This window comes from Cololabis saira, chromosome 6 (assembly GCF_033807715.1).
Source record: "Cololabis saira isolate AMF1-May2022 chromosome 6, fColSai1.1, whole genome shotgun sequence".
Taxonomy (NCBI): Eukaryota; Metazoa; Chordata; class Actinopteri; order Beloniformes; family Belonidae; genus Cololabis; species Cololabis saira.
This window is the reverse complement of record NC_084592.1, coordinates 33,777,419-33,802,563: the sequence shown is the minus strand read 5'-3', so window position 1 is coordinate 33,802,563 and position 25,145 is coordinate 33,777,419. Positions and strand designations below refer to the sequence as shown.

The following is a 25,145-nucleotide window of genomic DNA, read 5'->3' as shown; positions in this document are numbered from 1 at the left end:
CAGAAGTCTAGTACAGACGACACTACCTAATGTGTTTTTTAAAAACCTATATTTGTACAAATACTGACACAACAGATATTTGCTACTCAATGTCATTGTAGCATATTGGAGTCAGTTTTTATATTTTCATGTTTCCACCTACATGAGTTATCGTCCCCAGTCTGTAAAGCAGAATCATGAAACCACTGAGCTAACGACCTGCAATTTAGTTAGTAAAGGCCTTTCTCCTGTTTTAAGCGTTCAGCTTTGGATTGCTGCTAATTTGATTGGACCAAGATTAAGAATTTGGAAGTTTTTATTGAAAACATTGGACTCTGTATTTTCACCCTTTCAAAAATGTTCAACATTTCTCTTGGAGGAAAGTGGATTCTTGTAAAATAATAAAATAACTCTGCAGTACTAAACTTTTAGAGCTCAGACAATCATTGGAGGGTTTTTTTTGTTTGTTTTTTTCCCCTTCTCCTCAGCTTCTTATCAAAGTCATTCACTTCAGACTTGAAATGACTGACATGCCAGAGGCCGTCTCTTTCATTCATCTGTTCTGTATCATCATCCTGTGAACTAACTCCTAAAATGTCTCAGATTTTTCCAAATGCATTTGTTCTGCTTGTCTGTCAGTTAGGTTTGTGTGTGTGTGTCTTAGTTTTTGATTGGTGCTCCATCTGGTTTTGGAAGTAAAACTGCCTATGCCATCATTTGTTACATTGATCTTTTATCAGCATGATAATTGACCACCATGTGACTTGCGTTTTTGGGCAGTAAAGGTCCCCACGAGGCCGTATTCTTATGACCCTCATCACTTGTCCAGAGATTATTTGAAGTAGTCATAATTATGACTCATTCCAGCAGCTTGAAGTCCACGTTGTTTGTTCCTGTATTTGTTGTGACTAACCAAATGTCTGAGTGTGATGATGTTATGCCTTTATCCGTATCTTAGTGTGTTCTTGTTTCCCCAAAACATAGCAAGCCAAGAAAAGATTTTTAAGTGATTCATAACTTAATTCGTTTTCATGCTTGTGCTCTAACAGGTCCGCAGAGAGTACAGAAAGTTCTTCAGGGCAAATGCAGGCAAAAAGATCTACGACTTCACCATCCAGAGAATTGTAAGTAGGACTTCACCATATGCATATATAACAATATAACAAGTTCACTTGAACGTAGGGCTGGGCGATATATCGAGATTTGAATATATATCGATATATTTTCAAACGCGATATGGTACGAGACAATATTGTTTATATCGATTTAATTTTTTTTTTTTTTTTTTTAATGATTTTGATATAGCTTATTTGGTGACAAATTGACTTGAATGTTTTATTTGAGATTTGCACAAATGTTTTGTTATTTGCACAACTGTCAACCTCAGTGCAAAAGTCTGCCTGTTACTGTCTACATTGTATTAATTACAGTGTATTTTAATTTAATTGTTATGCAGGAAAGGGATATTTGTTTTATTTTATTCAAGAAGCATTTTTATTCTATATATGCAGGCAGTTTATTTTTATTTCATTTGTTTTATACATTTTGATATTGTGCAGACCTCTGTTAATAAAGGAACCTGTGTGACATTTGGCACGAGGCTTTGTATTAAAACTGACTGTTTTTTTTTAAGGGTTTGCCTCAGGAAAAAAAATGAAGCTAACAGGGATGCTATGCTATAATGCTTTGGGGGAAACCCCAATTATGGCACAGAAAAAATATTGAGATATATATAGAGTATCGCCATTTAGCTAGAAAATATCAAGATATGACTTTTGGTCCATATCGCCCAGCCCTACTTGAACGCAGAGAATTTGAAACCAAATGTCTGTGTGTGCAGATGCAGAAGTACTTCCTTGGTCTGAAGAGCAACATGCCTTCCATGTCTCCTACTGACAAGAACTGGCCTGACAGGCCTTATCTCTTCCTGGATGGAGTCCACACTGAGCTCCGGAGAATATTCCATCACTGGAGGGTATGTCACTCGCATTCAGCCATGAAGCCTTTTTTTTTCTCCCCCCTCATTTCATTTTTAGTTGTTTGTGAATAGTATATCCTGCACACCTCTAGGTGGGAGTTTCGCCACCACTAGTAGTAGTTTGGACATGTCAACTCCTGTCAGTTAATTGTATGGTGTATACAGTGGAGAAAAATTCATCAATAGAATACATTAAAAAGCTGAAGAAACTATTTTGAAGAAATGTGCTGAGGAGAGTCCCTCATTTTAACTTCACTTGTGATGTGTTTAGTGCAAGAAATACAGGAGTCAGTTCACAGAGGAGAAGAAGGCGGTGTATGAGGAGAAGCTAGAGGCAAGCGAGCTTTTCAAGGATAAAAAGGCTCTCTACCCAAGCAGGTACCTGAAATTCACTGATCTGTATTTCAGCCTTAAGGTTTATAAAAGTAACATCAATGATGGCTTTGATGAGCTAATGAGCAAATCGCCAATTCCAAGAAAGACGTAAACCCTCAAATGTCTTGCATACTGTGTGATGCAAATGCCTTTGACTGTCTTGTCTCAGCGTGAGTCAGCCTTTCAAAGGAGACTATCTGGAGATAAGCAAAAACCCCAAATATCAGAAACTCAACAGCTCTGTGGATGAGAAGGTTCTGCTGGCTGACGTGGTCAACAAGATTAACAGGGCCAATGGCAAGGTAAGGATGCTTTCAAAGTGGGCGAATGATTGTGCTCTTCCAACCACACCACCTGCTGTCTTGACATTATTGTGGTGTTCACACTTGCCCATAGATCAGTGTACTGGGGCAGTAATTTTTTCCAAAATAATCTTTGTCAACACTAGGGCTGTTCGATTAATCGATTTTAAATCGTAATCGCGATTATGTAAGTAGAACGATGTTAAAACGTGAAAGTCGTGAAATCGATTTTTCACTTTTTTTTTATTTTTTTTTATACCTTGTCTGCACACATATTAATGATTGATACCATATTAATGATTGATGGAAATACCTCTCAATACCTGCGACAAGTGCCCCATCGGAGAGGCTCTTTAGTGTAGGAGGGGGCGTTGGAACATGCCACCGGGTAGACCGGCTCGTGTTCCTTGCAAAAAACTTGCAAATGTGAATATCAAATGTAATGACTGACATTACACACCTCTACCTCCTTCATTGGCTGCATTATTATTTAGCATGCAAAGACCCAGTTTAGTTTAATTAGAAAATGTCTTGTTTTATTTAATTGGAAATATAACTTACTGTATGTTTGCAAGTGCTGATTTGCTGATTTTTTTTTTTTTCAGAGATAAAACTTTATATTTTATCATATTTTTTAAAACTTTTTTTCAACTTATTTTACAGAGTTTTGCACTTTATTCATTCATTTTTGGTTTAATAAGAGCAAAGTTTGCACTTAAAGCCCAATGGGGCAAATGTTCAATAAAAAAAAACGCATATTTGAAATCATTTCTTTGCCTTTTGTCAATTCACAAAATAATCGTAATCGAAAACCGGATTTTGAGAGAAAAAAATCGAGATTTTATTTTTGGACAAAATCGAACAGCCCTAGTCAACACTATCAAGTCAGTTTTACGGGATAGAGAAAAGAGGTCCCTCGATAGATGTAACTGTTAAATGATTTTCTTTTTCTGTCGGTGTTGATTTGTCTGTTGTTTTTGTTTGATGTTTTAACTAACTCTTGCCTTCTTGGCCAGGTCTCTCTTGAAAAATAGATTTTAATCTCAACGAGACCCACACCTGGTTTAAATAAAGGATAATAATTGAATAAGATAGGAAATGATAATTAACCGCCTGCTAAACAGGGGTTCCTTATTTGAAGTCTGAAATTCTAGGTGCCATGTTGGTGCTTCTTTCACTCTCTTTCTTTCTCGCTCTCGTGGCCATTTCCACAGAAAGTACGTCAAGGTTGGGCTGGCACAGTTGGTAATTCATACTTGTCAAGTCTGAAATGGGAGGAGATGCTTTGGAGGTTGACAAGAAGCAGTTTGGTCTTACTGCTGTGGGAGCAACAGCAGCTGCTTACTCTATAACATCACATCAGCGCAGCCCCTGAAAGTGTTCAAATTGCCTTCCTCTCTACAAATTAGCACAAATTCAAAGTTGGAGGAAAAACTTACCATTTAAAAATGCTCCCCTTGTAATAAAACAGTTTTAAGATGCGTTCATGTTAAAACAGTTCGGTTTTCTTTCTCTTTTTGATATAAAATGCTCTAAGTACTATTACTTTAGTAATACTCTAAGAGCCGACTGGCAACCCTAAAGGCTAACACATTTGGGCTGATAATTGCTAATAGTTGCTGATAATGGCAACTGGCAAGTTTGGGCTTAACATAATGTGGCTTGCATCTAGAAGGAAAATTATTTGTGTGGCTGGTGTGTGTGGGGGTGCGTTTTAAATCAACTGGCACACAAATGAGACTTGACTGATCCTTGTGCTCCTGACGGCAGGGCTCAGCTCGGCTCTTCCTGCTAACTAAGAAGAGTGTCGTCCTGGCTGACCACAAGACGGGTCAGATCAAGGCCAGCGTCCCTTTGCCAGAGCTCGCCAGTGTGTCGGTCAGCTCACAGACTGATGGCTTCTTTGCTCTCAAACTCAAAGAGGTGAGATGGCAATTGTTTTGATGTATAGTTTAAGCAGAGTAATAACTCACTTTTTACCCAGGTTTGTCTGATCCAAATTTATTACAAGAATCTGATATCTATGAATGTCAGGAAGAAAATAAGGGGAATAATTCATCTTGGGGCCTGCTGAACTGATAAATTTACTATAAGAACGTGGAGTGAACATTATTTTGCTTTAGGGGTCTGCCTCAGCTGTCAAAGGAGACTTCTTACTCAGCAGTGAGCACCTGATTGAAATAATCACCAAGCTTCACCGCATCGGGGCCAAGGCTGCCGACAGGGAGCAGCTCAACCTTGACATCTCAGATGAGTAAGAGCAGTCAATATTTAGGTCAAACTGATGCTTTGAATGATTATTTTATAAATAATGCGGCTTGTATTTGGTGTGTGTGGCAGGTTCCTGGTCCAGTTTAAGCAGGACAAGGTCTGTGTGAAATTCATCCAGGGGAGCCCCAAAAATGGCAACAGTGCAAGCTGCAAGCGCAAAAACAACCGCCTGTTGGAGGTGTCTGTACCCACATCACCGTAATGTGATTCTTCCTCTCTGTTCCTGCTGCTTATGGCTGCTCAGTGTGGAGGGTGACATACACCACACTCCAAAACCCTGGTCTTGAAAATTGCCATACTGGTGTGCACTCTAAGCACAAAATGTGCAGTTATTTGGTTTGTTGTTTAGATTCCCTTCACTTATCAGATTCACTATGGCACCGCTTTAGCCAAAACTGTTTCACTTTTTTTAGGCAAAGAAAGCCCTAATGTGGGTTGCATGCCAAAGAAATGTGGTGCAAAGTGCTGAAGTTGGTGAATGAGACTCATTTTCGTGGTAATCCTAATGATTACTCTGCCTGTATAGTAAATGAGTTTCAGAGAAAATCTGGCAGGAATGTTTTGACAGGCTACTGCCTCAACTGGTCTAGACTCGTCTGCTTTTAAGCAGCTTCAGCACGATGGCTTAAAGTTTGAGACGAACTATGACACATTTTGGCTTAACTTGTCAGATTTTGTTGTCTGAGAAACTCAAATGCTGCACTTGCTTTGACAACTTTTGTAACGAAAAAAGGATGACCTGAAAACAAAATTGATTGTAATTATTTTTTTCTTTGACAAAAAGCACCATAGTCATTTGACTGAAAGCAGTCATTTGTAGGAAAATTGTTAAACATTTATATTTATGTGCCATTGAAAGTCTCAAGAGTCGTGTCGGTGCACAAATTCAAACTACATATTGAACCAAATGTTTAAATCATCCCATTCACTTATGATTGATGCCAAAAATAGGGAGCAATGCAGCAATCCAACTGTTTTGATTGCACTTAACCTGTGATCAATCCCATATCCTCCAGTACAGATTCCAATAAACACCAGGAATTATTTCATCTACAGAAAAAATGTAATCTGAACTAACATCTAGGATATAATGTCCAGATTACTGTCAAAGGCAATAGAAAGAATACATTAAACTTCATTCTTGATCAGATTTACAACTGTCTGTTGAAGAGCAAAACCCAAAAAGTGATGTTTTGTGTGCAATATTGTCTCAATTATTCTTTCTGGCAAGATGGTGGTGAATCCATAGCAGTTGCACTTCCCGTGCCATAAGCTGTACATAAGCTATGTATGCTGTAGCCATGACTTGGACAAAACTGTATTAGGTGTGCTTTTGAAATTGCTTTCTTTTCCACTTCAGCTTGAGATATTGTCATGCTTCACCCATTCTGACCTAATGTGTACTTTTTTTCAAAGCAAAAGACCAAATAATGAGCACACATGACTTGAGATTCCCATCAGAGGAAACTGACCAGTTTCAGCTTTAACACTTGTTTAAGTCTGGTATTCATGTATAGATGCACGAGCTGAACTTGAGCATTCAAGAAAAGAGCTACATTTTCATGCATGTTGACTACGATCTATACTTGGATGCAAGTTTCCTCAGGTGGCTGTGAGAAGGAACAACCTAATCAAACTTGTTCAAGTCATGGTCTGCAGATTTGGGTATCCTGGTGTGTAAGTTGTACTTAAAAAAAAATAAATTAATTAATAAAAATGTAAGGTGCGCGCGATGGAGGGAAATCAGTCATTCTGTGCATGGGAACAGTTTGGGCTGAACAGCAGTTTTGACTCTTCTTGTTCGGCTCCCCTGTTTTTTAGTGCAGTTTCGCTTGGGAAACATCTTCCTCATTCTTTCTCCTCTGTTTTTGTATTTGAACAATGGCTAGAACTACAAAAATGTCTGCTTTCTTGTGTGCCTGATGTTAACCTGTGCTTAAAGACGGAACATGGAAATGTTTTAGTAGAACTCAATGTAACATTTACAAGTATTCTTTTTTTAAATTAAATAAAAAAAATAAATGTTATCCTGAGGTCTTTTTTTTTGCCATTCCTTTTATTTGAAGTATGCAAAAAATTAGCATACATTAATTACTCCCTTTACCTTGACTCTAGAGACCATTTTATACCGTGGACTTTGTTCAGGTGCTATTCACACTGGAATACAACGGACTCTGGACCTGCGGGAACTGTAAAATAACAGACATCTGTATTAGTTCTGTGTAGGGTTGCCAAGTCCCTGAAAAATAAATAAGGGACACCATCAGCAGGGCCGGACAACCCGATTGCCTTCACCCTTCCTGGTGTGGTGATTTTTTTTTTTTTTTTTTTTTTTAAGCCCCTTATTTGTGAGTGAAACGATTTTTTTTTTTTTTTTTTTTTTTTAACTATTTGACTCGATACTGAATTGAATTGGATGCATATTTTTGAATGCCATGAAAACACAGGGAAAACAAATTATTATCCAGCAATTCACTTGAATACAAAATGAACTGAATAAAATAAGAATCTTAAACAGAAACCTGTCCTGCTTAACTTGAAATTGTATAAATTAATATAAAACGAAAGAAAGCAGAACATCCATTCTGTAATAGTGCACATTTTTAGTGCAATAACAAAGTCTGTAGAAAACTTGTAAACATATTTGTGCCTCAAAGGCCATGACTGTAGGATACAGTTTTAGTAAAATGGATAAAAAGAACTTATGAACTCAACAGCTCAGTGCCATTTCCCATTGGCATGTTATGACTATTTTTACTCTCAGTAATAAGGGACAAAGTGCGTCCCTTTTCAGTTCAATACGGGACGATTCCGTTTTTCAAGGGACGGTTGGGAACTCTAGTTCTGTGCATTTTTTTTTTTTTTTACTTTTTAAAATTTTTTATTTATCATTAAATTTGAATAAGTTATATGAATGAGCATCAGATCAGACGCTCAAGAATAAGATTTCAATGACTACGTCACATTTTTGACAAGTGACAGAATTCCAAAATAGTGTAGTGTCGGCCTTTTGTAAATTGCCATGGCAACAGTAAACTTGACGGTAAACATCCTCTTGTAATTATCACAAATTACCGGCAGGTCCCGGATAATTTTAATCCGGTGCAAATGGGGGGCGTTTATGTAACCCAGAGAATAAGACATGAATTCCTTCAGTGGGCCATGATTTTGCCTTTTGTCAGCGTCGGCGGGGGGTTTGGTCAAGCCTCGGAGTCAAGCATCTGGCCAGATGTTTTCCATCACATCCAGGGAGAGCTGTCCTGGGGTTAAATTCCGTGGCTTTGAGAGAGCTGCCGGCTGCGGGTCTCCAGGGAGCAGCAGCCCTCGGGTTGAACGCAGAATGAACACAGAATGGTTAAAAATAGCAGGCCAGTACCCGGTTCCCACCGCTGCTCAGGCTGGGAACGGGAGGCGGAGTCCGGCCGCTGTGTGGGACTGCAGGGGAACAACAGCCTGGCCGCTCCAGTACATGTGCAATAACCCACTCTATCACGGAGGACCCACTCACAAATTACACCCCGGAGGTCGGAACTAGTTGATTTAAGGGGATGTCCACACTAAGCCATATTAATTCTGCAGTCGTACTAAATTTAACATCTAGATTTTGTGTGTGATAAAACTCAGTTGACATTTAACAAAAACAGAAAAGTGAATATACTATGGCCTTCATGTAGTGCACATGTCAGTTCAGGAATGGGGTTGTCTCTGGTGACACCCAATGGATCTCGACTGGTATTACAGCGGTGATCCCTCAATCACTGAGCTTTCAAGTGCACTGATACAAATATTGTGCTTGATCTACTTAACAAAAAAATAAGTCAACTTTTTGCATGAGATTTTTATGTAGATCAAGAAAGACTAGTCTTTGTATAAACTACTTAATTTTTTGTATGTAAATAATACATTTTGAAAGTACAGTCAACTTAATTGTGTTGATTTTGGTAAATAAAGTCAACTTAATTTTAGTAAATAAAGTCAACTTAAGTTGACTTTACTTGCAAATGAATTTTGTACATGCTAAAAATTAAGTACTTTATACAAAGACTAGTCTTTCTTGATCTACATAAAAATCTCATGCAAAAAAGTTGCCTTAATTTTTTTTAAAGTAGATCAAGCAAGATATTTTTTACCGTGGTGTTCTACATAAACAAATAAAGCATGTTTCATCTAAACGTTGGTCATCAACGTTGGTTTCAAATTTGGTCAATCTGCCCAATAGATTAAAATTGTTAAAGGAAAGGTAAATACAACAAGATCATTGCTTGTTGTCTGTGTGTAAATGAAAAGATTGCCTGGGATTACATAAATACTGCTTGTTGAGGAAAAAATGCACAATGTCTTGTTTTTTGAACAAATGCAGATTAAGTTCAAAACTAGATGTATTCATGTAAAGCAACAAACTTCATTTTTAATTGTTAATATCATAGATTAAAATGTTATATTTACATGCACTTAGACTTATTTTTTTTCAGTGTATAGTTCTCTTAAAGCTATAATAAATTATCTCAAATTATAAAAAAAAAAAAGCTACTGTATCACTATTTAAATGCACCACTATTTGATAATGCCTTATACAGACTTGACTATGGGTAACACAAAGTTTTTAGTTTTATAAATACACACATCGGTTGAAGTTAAACAGCTTCAAATAGGATGAGTCCTGTAGAGAGATATCTCTTGCATTTCTGGTCTTCTCTGTGCTGTTGGGAGGTAAACGGCCTTCTGCCAGCTTGAAAGTCTGCTTTGATTCCTGGCTTTGCACTCCAACTGTCAAGCAATGAGGTCCAGGCAAGATGCTCAACTCAACCCTGCTTCTGATGAATTCATTGATTTGTGATTGTGGGTATGATGAAAAAAGACATCTATGTGAATCTCTATGGATTGTGTTGTGAGTTTTTGTAATCGGCAAGACTAGAAAGGTACTATATTAATAGCATTTTTGAGATGTTATATAACATGACTGATTGTATTCTGCAACCAAAAGCAAATTTCAAGACAAAACCATTAAGCATTTTAGTATAGCCAACTGAAATATAGCATTTATAGTAGTGTATTCCCTGCTTTCATTCACCTTGTGAAGTAATAGTATTTATACAAAAGAATCATTGAAATTGTATGTGGTAGGCAGCCTTCTAGAACCCTGTTTTGTTTCAGCATCTATGCAGTGCTTTCACACTCTTGCATGCATCTTGTTTAGTTCTCCACGGAAAGCTGCTCCTCTAATATTTGTTGCAGAAGACTGTCTTGTTTGCCAAAAGGTGAGTTTTCTCCTCTCTCATCTCTGAGAAATGGTTGTACCTGGATGATCAGACCAATTGCCTGTCAGAAGTGTTTAAGATAACAGGGGATCTGTGGGATTTTGGTACAGTTGATGATTGCTGGCGCTCATGTTCTGCACCTCTTCTGGAGCATTCTTGTTTCGATGGCTGCTGGACTCGGATGAGTTGAGGCTGAGTACTTTCTAATGTCCCTTTATCACTCCCCTCTTCCCAGTTTATTTCTGTGACTGTAATTAAATGGTACTTTCCTACACTAATCATAAACTGTGAAGTGTGATCTATTTTCAAACTTTTGAAACTGGTTGCTTTTTAAGTCTTGTTTTCTTTTTCAAACATCCAGACTGGTCTGATGGCTCACATTGGTGGACGTAGAAATGAACGAGAATGTAGTTGTGTAGTGGTGCATCTTGGACACTAGATGCCAGTCAAATCAAACTAGTGAGATGGACATCAATTACCTTTTTATAGATCACAAATGTAGTCAATTGAACCGTGACAGTTTGGCATGATTTGCTGGTTACACAGTTTTAGATTCACAAGAGTGTTGTCAAATATGGGGGAAAAAATTTGCAGAATACAAAAAATTAAATTATCATTGTAAAGGTGTCCCTCAAGGTCTGAAACTAAGGAATGAACTCAGTGGGTTTGAAATATTACGTTTGTAGTAGCTGTGTTTATTTAAAAAAAAAAAAAAAAAGCATATATATATTACACACATACATAATACTTGGATTCCACTCTTCTAGATAGGCTTTAATGGTGGCAATGTTTTTCTCCCTCTGTGTCACCGAGAAAAAACACTTAACTACTAAAAGTGACCATTTATTCTGCAGACTTGAAGTAGGTTGTCCCAAACCTCCAAAATAATCTCTATTAATGGGGCAACAAGTTACAGCATTAAATATGTCTCCTTTTTCTTTCTCAGAGTAGATGGATAAGAGTTTAACTATAATTACATTTTTCATTTGAAGAGGAAAAATGGGTTGGCTGGCTAAAATTCAAATGGACATCCATCAAACAGCCATAGGAGTTGGTGTCCGCTCTATTGTAAGTGAATATCAGCTGAGCACAACCGCAAACGAGCTTTAAAAACATGACTGTTGGTCCCATCATCAAAACAACTGAAGAGACGTCACAGAAAGAACTAAACCATAAATCACACACAAACTGCTGCAAGCAGAGGCCAGAAGAGGTAAAGGCAAGCTTCAGTCTCCTCTTTGGTTGTTAAAATCAAGCTTGACTGTTCACTTGGGGAGAAAACACGTACAGGAGGCAATGGCTATTGGTAGTATAGTTGGGAAACCTTTCAAAACTCCCACGTCACCTTGCATCACAGATACATAACTGAAATATATAAAACAAGAATATTATATTTATAATAGAACAAAAATTTGAAATTCAAAAGCCTATCTGAACAGGTGTTGTAGACATGTCATTGTAGAGATGACTTGATGACTTGAGCCTTTTTCAGTGAAGCTTGGAGAGATGTAGAAAACCCAGATTATGGGGGACTTTCAATGTTAGGAGCAGGAATATGGCTGTGAATCAGGAGCAAGTAGAGTTGAATGGGGTTGTAGAAACTGCAAGCAGGTGAGTTCTGGACCAGTTGGAGTTTATAGAGGGATCTGTGTAGTAAACTGTAGGGAAGTGCATTACAATAACCAAGATGGGATGTGACAACAGCACTAACCAGTATGGCAGCACTGTTGACCATGAATGATGGAAGGAGGCAGTGAATGTTACAAAGGAAGTGGAAGTCAGCAGGCCGGGTAGTGTTGTTTATATGTGCTGTTGAGTTGACACCAAGACTCTTAAACTGGAAAGAGATGGAGTGGAGTTGTCAATGGATAATAATAAAAAAGACTCATGCTCATGCACACAACTGTAAAAACTTTAATATGAAAATAGACCTGAGAATCTTACATTTTTATACTCTTTGCTGATTAGCATGGGCTTTTCCAAGCGATTAATTTACTGCAACTGCAAGTCAATACGATCAAGGTTCAGTGGGAACATGAGTCTATAAAAATCACCATCTAGCGTCCGTCCTCACTTTCCCTTTCTCTCCACCACTTTTCTTTTTCATGCCATTAATTTAATGTTTCATAGTATCAGAGGTGAAACCTGCATAAGGAACCATCTGTCTCTGGTAAAGGACCATGACATATTGCCTTATCCTGTCTTTCCTGTTGTAAGTTAATCGTTATAGAAATGAATGCGCTATACAAATATACTTGCCTTGCCTATAGGGTCTCTCTGAAATACAATATGAAACATGAGGCATTTCCCTTATTCCTTTATTCTTAAGCCATTTATTGTCACAAGGTTTGTGTATATATATATATATATATATATGTATATTTATATATTTTTTCTTTTGTTAATTATTATTTATTTATATGTTGTCAGCACAATTAAGAAATATAACGAAAAAAGAGTGTATGTGTGTGTATGTATGTATGTATGTGTACTTGTATGTTTGTGTGTATATGTATATTATGTACGTACAGTATGTATGTGTGTGCGTGTGTGTGTGTGTGTATGTATATATTTATATATAATTAAGAAAAGAGTAATGTAAAAATAAGATGGACATAAATAGATATTGTTAATATTTTATGGAGAAGGGGCGGGATTAAATAAGTTATACTTCTTCCCACCCCTTTTCGGACATGCAAGTGAAATTACTGTGCTGTTTTTTTGTTTTATGCTGTTTTTTTGTTTTATTTTGTTTTGTTTTGTAAAATTGTCTTGATCGGCCATTTTGTATTATTATTTCTGTTTTACTTGTTCATATTTACGTTATATATCATTTGCATGTTCGGAATAAATCACTAACTAACTAACTAACTAACTAACAAGGTAATATTTGTGGAGGACCAACATGGAGGAGATAAAAGGCATGTCTTTAACAAAAACCTTTAATTTTGGTGATCAAGTCCCAACAAAAGATGCTAAACTGGAGAGACTAAACCTTAAAGAAGAGCTATTCTCTTCTGTTTTTTCAAAAGCTGACAAAGAAACCCGACATCGTAATGAATTGCCTGTGACATTCTTTGATCAGAACACCACTGAGTCCCAGTACCAGACGCCCCTTTGCACTTGTGTTTACAGCAGCCGCTTTAGGGGTTGGGAGTCTGGATAATTCTTTGCAGACAGCACACCTCTGTGATGTTACTCCACTTCAAGAATCAGAACAAATCACTGAATAACATTTTCTTACCTTCATGGCCACACACAAGTGCTGGAATAATGTTAATTTAGGTTCTTTTTTTTCCTTATTTTATTATAGTAGTAATTTCAAACACCCAATTTGTATTTCATGTGGAGACTATGCCGTTTTGTTAGTTGCAGTAGCAGTATCCAATCATGGAACATTTCCTACTTTCTCTGTCTTTAAAGATCTTTATTTATTAGTTATTTACTACACACAGTTTTCCAGTGTGTTTGTTTTTTTGTTTGTTTTCTTGATCTACTTCATGCGCGCCTGCAGTTGGTTAACAGTATTGACTGCATTGAGTTGTCAGCCTCAAGGCTGCTTTCATTATCGACTTGAGGAGTTTAGCATTTAGATGTCAGCAAACTGGCTCCCAGCTTGCAGACATGAACCTTTTCTGATTAAACAGGTGAATATACCAGCTTGCATTTTAAGAAATGACCCCAAAAGCCAGAAGCAGATTGCACAACAAGGAAAATACAGTGATAACAGTGGTAAATGATAACACTGAAGAGCGCATTGTACTGTTGCTAAGCCTGTGGCTAACGTAACTGTGTTGTAACATGTTTTATTCCTGAATAAAAGCATTTTATTTTAAAGCCACAGCTGCATTTGAAGTTAAACGGCAGTGTCTCGTTAACCCACCTGGAAACCAGAAGCGAATTACATTGTCAACATTAACCCAATGGACATGGCTGTTCCTACATGAAATCAATTGTTTTACATAAATAGATACATCTTAATACTAATAAAGGAGTTATATTGAATCCTGCTGTCATTGAAGTATTCAAAATGGAGCTGACTTGACGATTTCGTCTCATACAGCCATTTAAGCGCTTGGTCTGGCTTTGCGCTTTACTCAACTATTGACATGCACTGACACCTTAAGGGGCACCTTAAATCATACAGACTGAGAAGATAAAACAAGGATCCCAGTAGCTTCTTTAAGCTACTAAAGTCTGTCACATAAACTTCCTTTTCAACAGAGGCCAAAAGTTATAAGCAGAAACATGAATATTTGATTACTAGGCCAAAATTAACATCACCACAGGCTCAAAAGTTGCACTGTGTGTGCGTGTGTGTGTGTGTGTGTGTGTGTGTGTTGTATACTTTCATGATTTTTCTGAATAAATAATGCCCTGTAGGTATATTTTTGTGTTGGTTTTTAAGTTACTCAGTTCAATTTTATTTATATAGCATCTGTTACAACAGAAGTTATCTATTGGTGCTTTCCAGAGACCCAGAACATGAACCCTGAGCAATGATTACATAAATAATGGCAGGTAAAAACTCCCCTTTAGGAGGGAAGACACATTGAGCAGGACCTGGATCATGAAGGGGGACCCTCCTGCCGGAGGTCAGCTGGGCAGAGCAGGAAAAGAGAGAACAGACAGAGATAATGAAGAACAGAGAGAGGAAAGGTGCAATGGTAAGTTGGTGTACTACAGGGATGCCTATATAAACAGATGTAGACAGCAGAAACTGAGGTGGTCAGAAGGTGGGACTGCAGGTCAAGATGAAGCTCCTGAAGCTCTGGCCTGCAAACGTGCAGAAGAGAAAAGGAGGGGACAGACGATAAGGACAATGGAGAACAATGATGTTTATGAAAAACTTCTAAATAATAACTGAGAATTGATCTGAAGAAAGGAGAGCAAAAGAGGGTTGATGGGCACCGCTCAGCGGATCATGTTGGTGTCCCCCTGCAGCACAGGCCTATGGCAGCACATCTATAATAAAGCTTTGTTCAAGACAAGCCTGTTCTAGTCTTGTCCTGTAGCTGCAGTTATGATTACTGGCCCTAACACACTAAAGTTTACACTAACTACAGGCTTGACTAAACAAAAACGTTTTAAGTTTGGTTTTAAGGGTTGCAGTGTTGTCATTCTCCTTAACCCAAATTGGAAGTTGGTTCCATAGTAATGGTGCCTAAAAGCAGAAGATACAAACCTGTGAATTAGTTGTTCTGCATCACTCTGGGAGATGATACTCCTAATCTTTGTAATATTACGGAGATGGAAAAACGCTGTTTTACAAACCTGATTAATATGCTGTTTAAGTGACAAATCCTGATTGAAAATAACACCAAGGTTTTGCACAGTTGTACTGGAGGCCATCGCAACACCATCTAATCCCTTCTTAAGATGCTTGGGAACAAAAATAATAAACTCTGTTTTATTCTGTTTTATCGGAATTTAGAGGCAAATAATGAGTGGACCTCCAGTCCTTGATGTCCCTGCCTGAAGTTTAGCTTATGATTCTGTTTCATCTGGCTTCATAGACAAATACAGCTGTGTATCATCAGCATAGCGATGAAAGTTTATGCCGTGATTCTGTATTATACTTCCCAAGGGCTGCATGTATAAACTGAACTTGCACCACCACAACAGAACAACGGTCAAACTATCTTCTGTTTCATGCTGCCTGCAGAATGAACACAATTCAAAGTAAATGGAACAATCAATTAATTTTTTTCCTGTATATGCATTTTCCATTCATTCTCATCTTCTTATTTGCGGTTGTAGTGGAGCATTAGTTTTATTATTGAAAATATAAGGTTTCTCTTTTTGTCTTGCTTCTTCAAGGTTAAGGGTTGGTGTAAATACAATTTTAACAGCATATGTTCTGTTTTATGTAAAACGTCTTGAAGCATTATTTCAAGATATTCCCTGCATGACTCTGCACTGCTGTAGCTGATGTTGGCATGACAAATAAACAAAAGCCCAGCAAACGAGCAAAGACAATGAGGTGGGGGACACTCCAGACCGCGAGAGGCACCATGGATTACATTTCCACTTCTAGCACTGTGTCAGGGAGTCTGGAGGGAGGGACGGCGGCTGGAAGAGATCTGATTAATGAGTGTCACTGGGTGGTGGGGAGACCGTGCCCTCTCACCCTTGTGTCACCGGCTCACTCAATGGCTTCATCAATTTGTGGCCATTATCATGTCAACAGACAAGAATGGAGAGATGAAGGGAGTTAGACTGGGAGAACGGGCTTCTGCTCCACCATCTGTGGATAGCTGTACATGGGTGAAAGGAGTAGTAAAATCCCTTCATTCTCTTCTAAGATGCATGTGTGTTGAATCTGGCCAATAACCGTAACAAACAAACATCCTAGACATTTTTTTTTACTGTCAGGACACAAAAAATTATGTTGCAGGTTTGTTTTTTCGGCTCACTGTTCTGTAACGTGACAGTTTTGGCCAAGCTTTATCCGTTTGACAAACTACCTCACGGTTTGGTGTACAAAGGAGTTCATGGTTAACTCGGTGCCTGCAATCTGCCACCATGCAATCTGCCCAAATCCTGTGGCTAAGTGTCACCACCCCTCCACCATGGTTGACACTTGGTGGGAGGTGTTTGTGTTGCTGTCCATCATGGCAGAATGTCTCCACTTGGGTCTTATCTGTCACTATTGTGACTTCCCAAACCTAACCTCCCATCTTGCTCTTAAGGATAGGAAAGACTCTTCAGTCTTCTTATCATGAAATTTAAAATAAGCCTTAAAGAAGCCTGTAGAATCTAAAATGAATCCTCTCATATTTTTGAACATTGCTTCCCTGTCTTAGAATAAATTTGCATGTATATCCACTCCTGAAAAACATAAGCGATTGTCTTCACAATGGTGCATTCAAAATACCATCCTAAGACTGATGGGACGCTTCAAAGTATCACACAGTAATGGGATCTATTCTTCAATTCAATTCAATTTTATTTATATAGCTTCTAATACAACAGATGTTGTCTCTAGACGCTTTCCAGAGATCCAGAACATGAACATAAACATAAACATAAACATAAACCCCTGAGCAATTATTACATAAACAATGGCAGGTAAAAACTCCCATAGTGGGAGAAAAGCCTTAAGCCAAACAGTGGCAGGAAAAACTCCCCTTCTCCCATTCTTGAGGGCTACATGAATCGGTTGCATGGTGATCCAGTCTGTACGATGAAACTGTATGATGAGGAAGCATCCTCTGAGGATCGGGAATGCCTGCTCAAAATGTATCCATCTTCGACTGAGGCTATTTGCATTTGGCTGGAGGAGAAAATATTCTTATACAATGTTAAAATTAATATTCTGTATGCATGTTTGAAATATGGCAACCAGGCCAATATCTGTTAAGATATTTACGTGCTTAATTCACTAACCGGCATTACTACAAATCAAACTGGGTTAGTACCATCTAAGTACCAATAATTTGTTTTTTCTTTGTAATCCCATTAAAACAAACAGATGGCTCATTTTAAAAGATAATTCTCTTTATGCTGTTGTCCCCCTCACAAAGTTTGAACAAGTAAAGTAGTAAACCATCACTATTTCACCTGCTCACTGAGCCAAAAAAATCGATCTGTTTGTCAAATGCATGGAGGCTTTGTGTGAACACAAGCAGCTGTGGAACTGATACGGATAAGCAAATAGCTGCACACACTCATTAGGTGCTCGTTTACAGACATTAAGTAAGAGGACAGGCAGCACAGCCATGGGTGCCTCTGTGAAAAAACACCTATTTTCCACCTGTGAAAACAAGCGCATCCCTTTCATTTCTATTTGTCTCCACCCATCATTGCATTTGTAGGTGGCAGAAACTGCCACAAAGTATCACTGTATTATGACTCTTCCCTGTCTTGGTCATTGGAGATGTTAAGAACAACTTACTTCAACATGAACTTTGTTGGTTGGTTCAAATTCTGTTTAGAATAAAAACAATTAGGGTAATATTTTCTTTTGTCAATTATTTCAAATGGGCTCTAATGACAAAAAGCACTTTAGCACGTGTTTTTCATTGCATATTAGTGTAACTACCCAGTTCAGACTGCCGTCTAATAAGAAACATCTGCACTGGGACCACAGAAAGAAGAAGGAGAGAGGTTGAGCAGAAGGTCGGATAAAGCAATAACAAGAGAAGGAGTGATGCACTAGGCAGAGGATAAATTAGGAAAATTAAAGCCCATCTTCAGTGAGGTCTAGCATATATCAATCTGACAGCCCCTCCAATAGGCCTGTCTGTTCTCTGTGTATTTAAACAACCAGTTGAAGTAAGGCTAATTCCCCTATAAATCTCTGCATAGACTCTTGAGCAGATCCTCCTTTCAAAAATATGTCAAATGCATGACAGACACTTAGAACTGGTGTTTCCTATATACAACACAGGACATGTGAAGAATAAGACAAAAGTATGCCTAATGTATCTTAGACACACTCCCAAGACATGCATGTTATTGTTACATGTATTCTATGTGTCACCAGTTCAGAAAAAGGAAAAAACAGGAATTACGTATCAACACTTTTCTCCAAATTGCTTTTAAGTCATATATTACCATGTAGGGCATTTCACTGCTCACATGCATTAAGACAGCAGCCACACCCCACAGTCAGCTCTGCAATCATTTTACAAACATGTAACTCACTCAGAGTAAAAATCCTGTTTCTCCTCCCATTCTATTTAATCTGCTTTACTCAACAATAGAAGAATGTTTCATTTGATTGTGTCAGACGCTACAGCAGCCATAGAAGAATAGGAATTATCATATGAGGAGAGCAGATGTGTCAGTGTCAGTGTCAGTGTCAGTGTTAGGTGAGAGTTATACATTTCTCCTCATCATCAAAACCCCTAAACCTTTCACAGGAACACAGATAAGCATGCATGCAGACAAAAAAGGGGACATCCAGTTCTGATTAAACCCTCTAAACAGGAATTTGTCAGAGTGTCGCAGAACCAGAAGCAAATTAAGTGTCTCAACTTAGAAAGGGAGGGATGCCTGAAAGATGATTCACATTTGAACACCAAAGAAGACAAAGATGTCAAAGTATGGATTTTTGTCAAGATCCCATCTTTCTTTTTCCCCCTCCCATTTTCATGCTTACTTTTGATTGTTCACTTTGCCCAAAAGCTATCTGTAGAACAGCATGTAACTGCAAATGAGAGTACATGTACCACAAAAAAGGAGTTGTTTACCTCGATATGGATTTCCACACAGACAAACGCACATAGAGACAGATTTCTCTGAAGTATGTTCACATCGACATAAGTAACAGCATTCAAAGACAAAAGTGCTTCTTTTTTTGAGTATTATGTACTTCAAATGATGAATCTAATGGGGACAGAATTGAAAAAGATGATAGAGTCATTAACCTGAATCTCCTGCACACCCTTTTGATAAAGTCACTACAGTCATCTGCTTTTTATGCAGCTCTTTGTAACAATCCTGAAGTCGAAGTTTGACCACTTTGTTGGAAATTTTTATTCTCAGGTTTGATTGGAGTCGCTCCGTGACGTGCAGGTCACACATTCTGGATAAAGTGAAGCTCCAGCTCCCCTCAGGTTGCAGCCAGACTCTACTTGAACAAAAGGATGTTTAATGATATTTAATGACTTAATGACGTATGTGCTCAAACATGACTGAGACTAAAGTAATGTGAGGTCAGGGGGGTCGGGAGGGTCGTTGGGGGAGGTCGGTTGGGTTTGGGAGGCAGGGTCAATTGTGCCCCAGGCCTGGCACGGTACAGCTTGGCTCGGGTGAGTGGGTCCTTTATACATTTGGTCTTGAGCAAAGCAGTAAAGGACACAGTACATTTGGTTGAGGAAATGTTTATACTAAAAATAGAATTCTCATCTGTCACCAATTAACTTTCATTACTAAACAACAACTGATTTCTGTGCTCTCTATCAAGACCATGCCCTCCAGAAACTGAGTTGGGAGATGTTCTGATATTTTTTCTTTTGATGACTTTTGTTCGTGTTTGTAACTGTTATACATATCACGCATTCTTTGATTAAACATGGGGATGTGCTTGATTTTTTTCTTCCTTTTTTAAATCTCAGTTACATGTAATGTGAGCTATTTTCTTTCCTTCCAACTAGTAGTGATTGACATATACGCAAGTACACAAGTATAAATATCATGGCTTTGGTTTGGCTGCTTTGTATGCATAATCACGCAGACACAAAGGGCCTGATTTACTAAGATCCTAAATAAAGAGTACTAAATTGCGTGTGCACTGAAAAAGTTTGCACGTGCTGTTGTTGTGTGTTTTGCGGGTGATCAACTAAGAATGCTTGCGCAATTGATAACAGGTGCAAACCGCAGTATTTAAATGAGGTGTTGCGTGTCTTACGGTTTGCGCCATGGAGAGTCTGGATGGAAAGCAGGATAGTCGCAAGCGCAAAATGAAATTTGACGAGTTGGAGTTAGAGATATTAGTGGAAGAGGCAAATAAACACATTCATGAACCACAGCAAATAAATTTAAACATTACCAAAAGAAACGCAATATGGGAGAAAATCTGCGATAGAATAAATGCAGTCGGTAAGACAAAAAGAACGGCAGATGAGGTTAAAAGAAGGTGGCAAGATATAAGGCGAAGAACTAAAGAAAAAGTGGCCTTTAATAAAACTTGTGCAACCATTTTTAAAATAGCATGCAGCAGAATAAAGACTCTCTCTCTGCGTATTCTTTGATTTTGGCGATGTCGCCTCCTTGCCACAATAACAGCAGCCATCGGTGCGTAATGCTGGGCAGATTAGCACCTTCCTTTCGAACGTATTAAATACAGACGCAATCACAATACGCGCAATTACTTTCAGGCTTGGTAAATCTCATTGCGTGTGGTAAATGAACATATTTGCATTTTCCCCTCCCAGTATTTAGCGATTTCTGGCGGGTATGCCCCATATTGATTATTCATCAGGGCAAAACTACTAAATGAATTGCGTGTGCTATTTTGCTCATTTGAGAGGCGCAGTCCTCTTTGCACGCTGTTAGTAGATCAGCTTGCACATTGGTTTGCGGGTGATGTCAAGTTTGCACACGTTTTTATGCACGCAAACCTTTAGTAAATCAAGCCCAAAGTAGGCAAACATGGTCTTGTACTTCCAGTAAAACTGAAACCTTCGCTGAACATTTTATTAGGTATACCAGGTGTATCTAATAAAGTGGCCAGTGAGTGGATAATGCTGGTGTACCATTCTATTAGCTGTTTGATGAAGAGTACAGGATTTGTTCCCCATCAACATCATAAAAGACAACTTCCTCAGTTTAGTCCACTATTAACATCTGATATCTATAGTTTCGAGGACATTTTCACACGTTCTAATTTTGTTTAAGGCCTTAATTTATATGTTCCTGTTGGGAAACAAATTTGTTTAATTAGTATTTTGGGAACAGAAGCTTGCAGAGCAGACTGGGAGTCCCACAGAGCAACAGATGTTAAACTGCTCTCTGGAGCCACTCCTCTGCTGGTCTGTCACTCCTCATGTCTTTGTTTGTTAACCAGCCCTACGTGTGTCTGTCTCCTCCTCTTATTCACACACTCTTGTTTACGACTAATTGGTGTTCCTCAGCTTTTCTCTCCACCACCCCAAAGCCTCATCTTACTGCACTGTCATCTCAGCATTTACTGTGCTAAGTAATAATCATCTAATCTCAGCCGTCCTGCTCCCACCTCCCCTTCTCCTCCTCCTCTGCTCCTCCCTCTTGTCCTTCTCATTATCTTCCAACCTCAGTTGTGATAGCTGTCATCAATCACCTTGTTTGAACCAGTGCTGAACCTTGCAACCCTGAACAACCACCCCAGCTCTACCAGGAAGTGTTCTATTCCCCCGCGGTCCATTAGGCCAATCAGACCTAAAATCAGGGGATCACAATAGAGGTAGCAGAACTAAAAGCAGATATTAGACAAGACACCACAATAGGACACAGACAGCAGGAGAACAATGGGCTTTATTATGCTGAATATGTGGGGAATTTTGAGAGATTTTCCACTTGACTTGATGTCTCCTGGGATACGTGGTCATATTTTATTTCCCTAACAACCTTCTGAATCTGTGTCAGCACTCAACTCTTGTGCAAATGCAAAATATAAGGCCTAAATTAGATGATGCAATATTTAAGCATTAAAAAAAAAAGAAATTCTACATAATGGGTTGGTTTTTTTTATTGAAGTCAAGCTGAGTGAAAATGTATTTGATCATTTTCTCTTCCTCTAATTGTGAAGAATAACCTTCCTAACTGCAGACTCTCGACAGAAGCGCCCACTGGACTAACCCTGATTACATTTGTGTATGAAAAGACGCACCATGAATAGTTCCTTTCCAGCAAAAGGTTGAGAGGGGAAAAGGGCTGATTAGCTGTGCTGCCTTTTTGGCTTGCACTTGTCCATGTTTGACTTCATGGTCTGCCTTGGTGCTCTGCTCATATCCTCATTTGTGTGCATTTAAATTTAACAAGTGAAGCACAAGTGCTCAAAGCGAACATAGTACATAAGTGCCCAAAAGTAAACTAAATCAATGAAAAGGATAATGCACATTTGCCTTTTTTGCTGCAACAATCTGAATCTAATCCCAGGTTGAGCTGTTGGAGAATTATTTTGTTTGGGTTTTGCCAAAGTCTTTGCCCCTGAATCAGTTTTGTACATTTAAACAGCTTATTTTCACCTCATTTCATTGATGTCCTTCAAACATTAAGAACAACTACACCAGGGGTCGGCAACCCAAAATGTTGAAAGAGCCATATTGGACCAAAAATGCAAAAAACAAATATGTCTGGAGCCGCAAAAAATGAAAAGTCTTTTATAAGCCTTAGAATGAAGGGAACACATGCTGCATGTAGCTATATTAGTTATAACTAGGGGAAGATTTTTTTTTTCATTATGCACTTCGAGAAAAAAGTCGAAATGTTGAGAAAAAAGTCGAAATGTCGAGAAAAAAGTTGAAATGTCGAGATTAATGTTGAAGTACAATCTTGAGAAAAAAGTCGAAATGTTGAGGAAAAAGTCAAAATTTCGAGAAAAAAGTCCAAATTTAGAGGAAAAGTCAAAATGTTGAAAAAAAAGTTGAAATGTCGAGGAAATAGTCAAAATTTCGAGAAAAAAGTCAAAATTTAGAGGAAATAGTCAAAATTTCGAGAAAAAAGTTGAAATGTTGAGATTACAAAGGAAAGGAAACAGGAAGAAAAAAAAGAAAAAGAAGAAGAAAAAAAGGAAAAAAAAGGTCAAACATTTTTGAAAAAGCTCCAGGAGCCACTAGGGCGGCGCTAAAGAGCCGCATGCAGCTCTAGAGCCGCGGGTTGCCGATCCCTGAACTAGACGGACACATGGATATCTTGCTAGAAAAAAAGTAATTTTGAAAATGAATGAAAATGTCTTTGGCTTTGTCAATCAATGCCAATGTCAATGCTCCTTAAATTGATAATGGTCATTTCTGCGACAAGGACATTCAAGGTGCTTTACAGAATAAATATATGAAAAGTGAATGGGAGAAAAAAAAAGCTCACTGTGCAGTGGCAGAATAAAGAAGAGTTAGACTTAAAATACAGTTACAATTGAGTACTAAGATTAACATTGTTTAAAGTTGAAGAGTTTAAGTATTTCTGTCAAAGGCAGCTGTAAACAAATGAGTTTTTAACCTTGATTTAAAGGAACTGAGGGTTTCACAAACCTTCTTCTCCTCTGCCATACTGATGCAATCCCAGCCAAGAGACGTGGTCTCTCCAGTGTGGTGAACACCCTAAAAACCTAACTCTTTAATATCTGTTCAACTTTAAACTTCACATTAACTCACCAAACTTTTATAGGACCCCAGTCCTTGACTGCAATTCATGTTACTGCAGATGAGAATCTGACACCGTGACCAATGTTTCCCTTTTAATCAAAAAGGGTGTAGCTGATCTCATACACTTGATCACTACATCCTCAGGGCCAGAGGGCATTACTGTAGGAATTATCAAGTAATGGCTATGCCATGTACTTGTGAATAGATAAACTTGCGAAGAGGCATTAATGCAGTGATCCGATCAACATGAATCCCAGTTCCATAGTATCGCCACACACAGTATCTTAAAGCTGCAGAACCTAAGATTATTGAAAAATGTGTGCTTTCATATCAGTATATAGCGTATCAGTAAACTCTATTAAATCAGGGCACACACGCTCTCACACAGCTTACATAATGTGAAACAGATCAGATGATGAAGAAAAGACTAAACAAGAACATTAAATATTTTATGAAATTCTTCAGAATTCACACTCCCTCATTCTTGGTGTTAAGATAAAAAATATATAAGTATTTTAGTATTCAAAAGAATAAGTTGCCTTGTGTACCCAAACATGACCACACAATAAGACAATGCTTCTGTTTAATACAAAACTTCAGCAAGCAAGTCTGCAATTCAGATGTTCACATGTATTAAATGATTGAAAACATATGACTATTGCATACATTTTTCAATCTCTTTGTTATACGACTACTACTACATCTATTAATTCATTAATTTGCCATGAAATGTGACGTGATACTCGTCAAAGTCACAATAGTAGACAAATATTATCTGCCAATGGACAACAGACAAACAAATGTGTTTTTTTTGTGCCTGGACACACCCATTAAACATTCACAGTGCTGGTAGACAAAGTAAGTTAGCACATACGCTTAGTCTAATTTCACTGCAACTCACTTTCTGAAGTGAAGGGAAAACCGTGATCTGGACCTGCTTCATTTCCTCTGGGCCTGGGCTGTTTTCCATCATTGACAGATAAATGTATTGCAGTTTCCCTAAATTCTACAGGATAATATCAAGGGGATTGTCATACTAGTAGGAGTTGAGTGATGCAGCTGACCTGAATGCCATATAAAGTGATGTTTACGCCATACTTCCCACAAACGTATCTGAACCGAAGTAGTTCTGGGAAGAAGAATGGTCAAAAACTCCTACTGAAGGGGGTAGGGGTATAATCTGGAGCCACAA

The 25,145-nt window shown here is 38.2% G+C and overlaps 2 protein-coding genes across 8 annotated transcripts in view; both read left to right on the top strand.

The window, feature by feature from the left end:
- The window catches only part of myo1b (myosin IB), a 65,600-nt gene extending 58,666 nt beyond the window's left edge, over positions 1 to 6,934 (top strand). For 5 of the 7 annotated variants that reach the window (XM_061723996.1, XM_061723997.1, XM_061723994.1 and 2 more), the window contains 7 exons: positions 1,029 to 1,103; positions 1,820 to 1,954; positions 2,229 to 2,335; positions 2,502 to 2,634; positions 4,405 to 4,557; positions 4,758 to 4,888; positions 4,975 to 6,934. In XM_061723996.1, the coding sequence (XP_061579980.1) occupies positions 1,029 to 1,103; positions 1,820 to 1,954; positions 2,229 to 2,335; positions 2,502 to 2,634; positions 4,405 to 4,557; positions 4,758 to 4,888; positions 4,975 to 5,107 (867 nt within the window). In that variant the 3' untranslated portion in view covers positions 5,108 to 6,934. The remainder of the gene's footprint in view (positions 1 to 1,028; positions 1,104 to 1,819; positions 1,955 to 2,228; positions 2,336 to 2,501; positions 2,635 to 4,404; positions 4,558 to 4,757; positions 4,889 to 4,974) is intronic. The other 2 variants (XM_061724000.1, XM_061723998.1) reach the window with 1 other exon arrangement.
- Positions 6,935 to 8,134: 1,200 nt separating this feature from the next.
- The window catches only part of LOC133445616 (motor neuron and pancreas homeobox protein 1-like), a 23,902-nt gene continuing 6,891 nt past the window's right edge, over positions 8,135 to 25,145 (top strand). The window contains exon 1 of the mRNA XM_061722938.1: positions 8,135 to 8,429. Within this exon, the coding sequence (XP_061578922.1) occupies positions 8,135 to 8,429 (295 nt within the window). The remainder of the gene's footprint in view (positions 8,430 to 25,145) is intronic.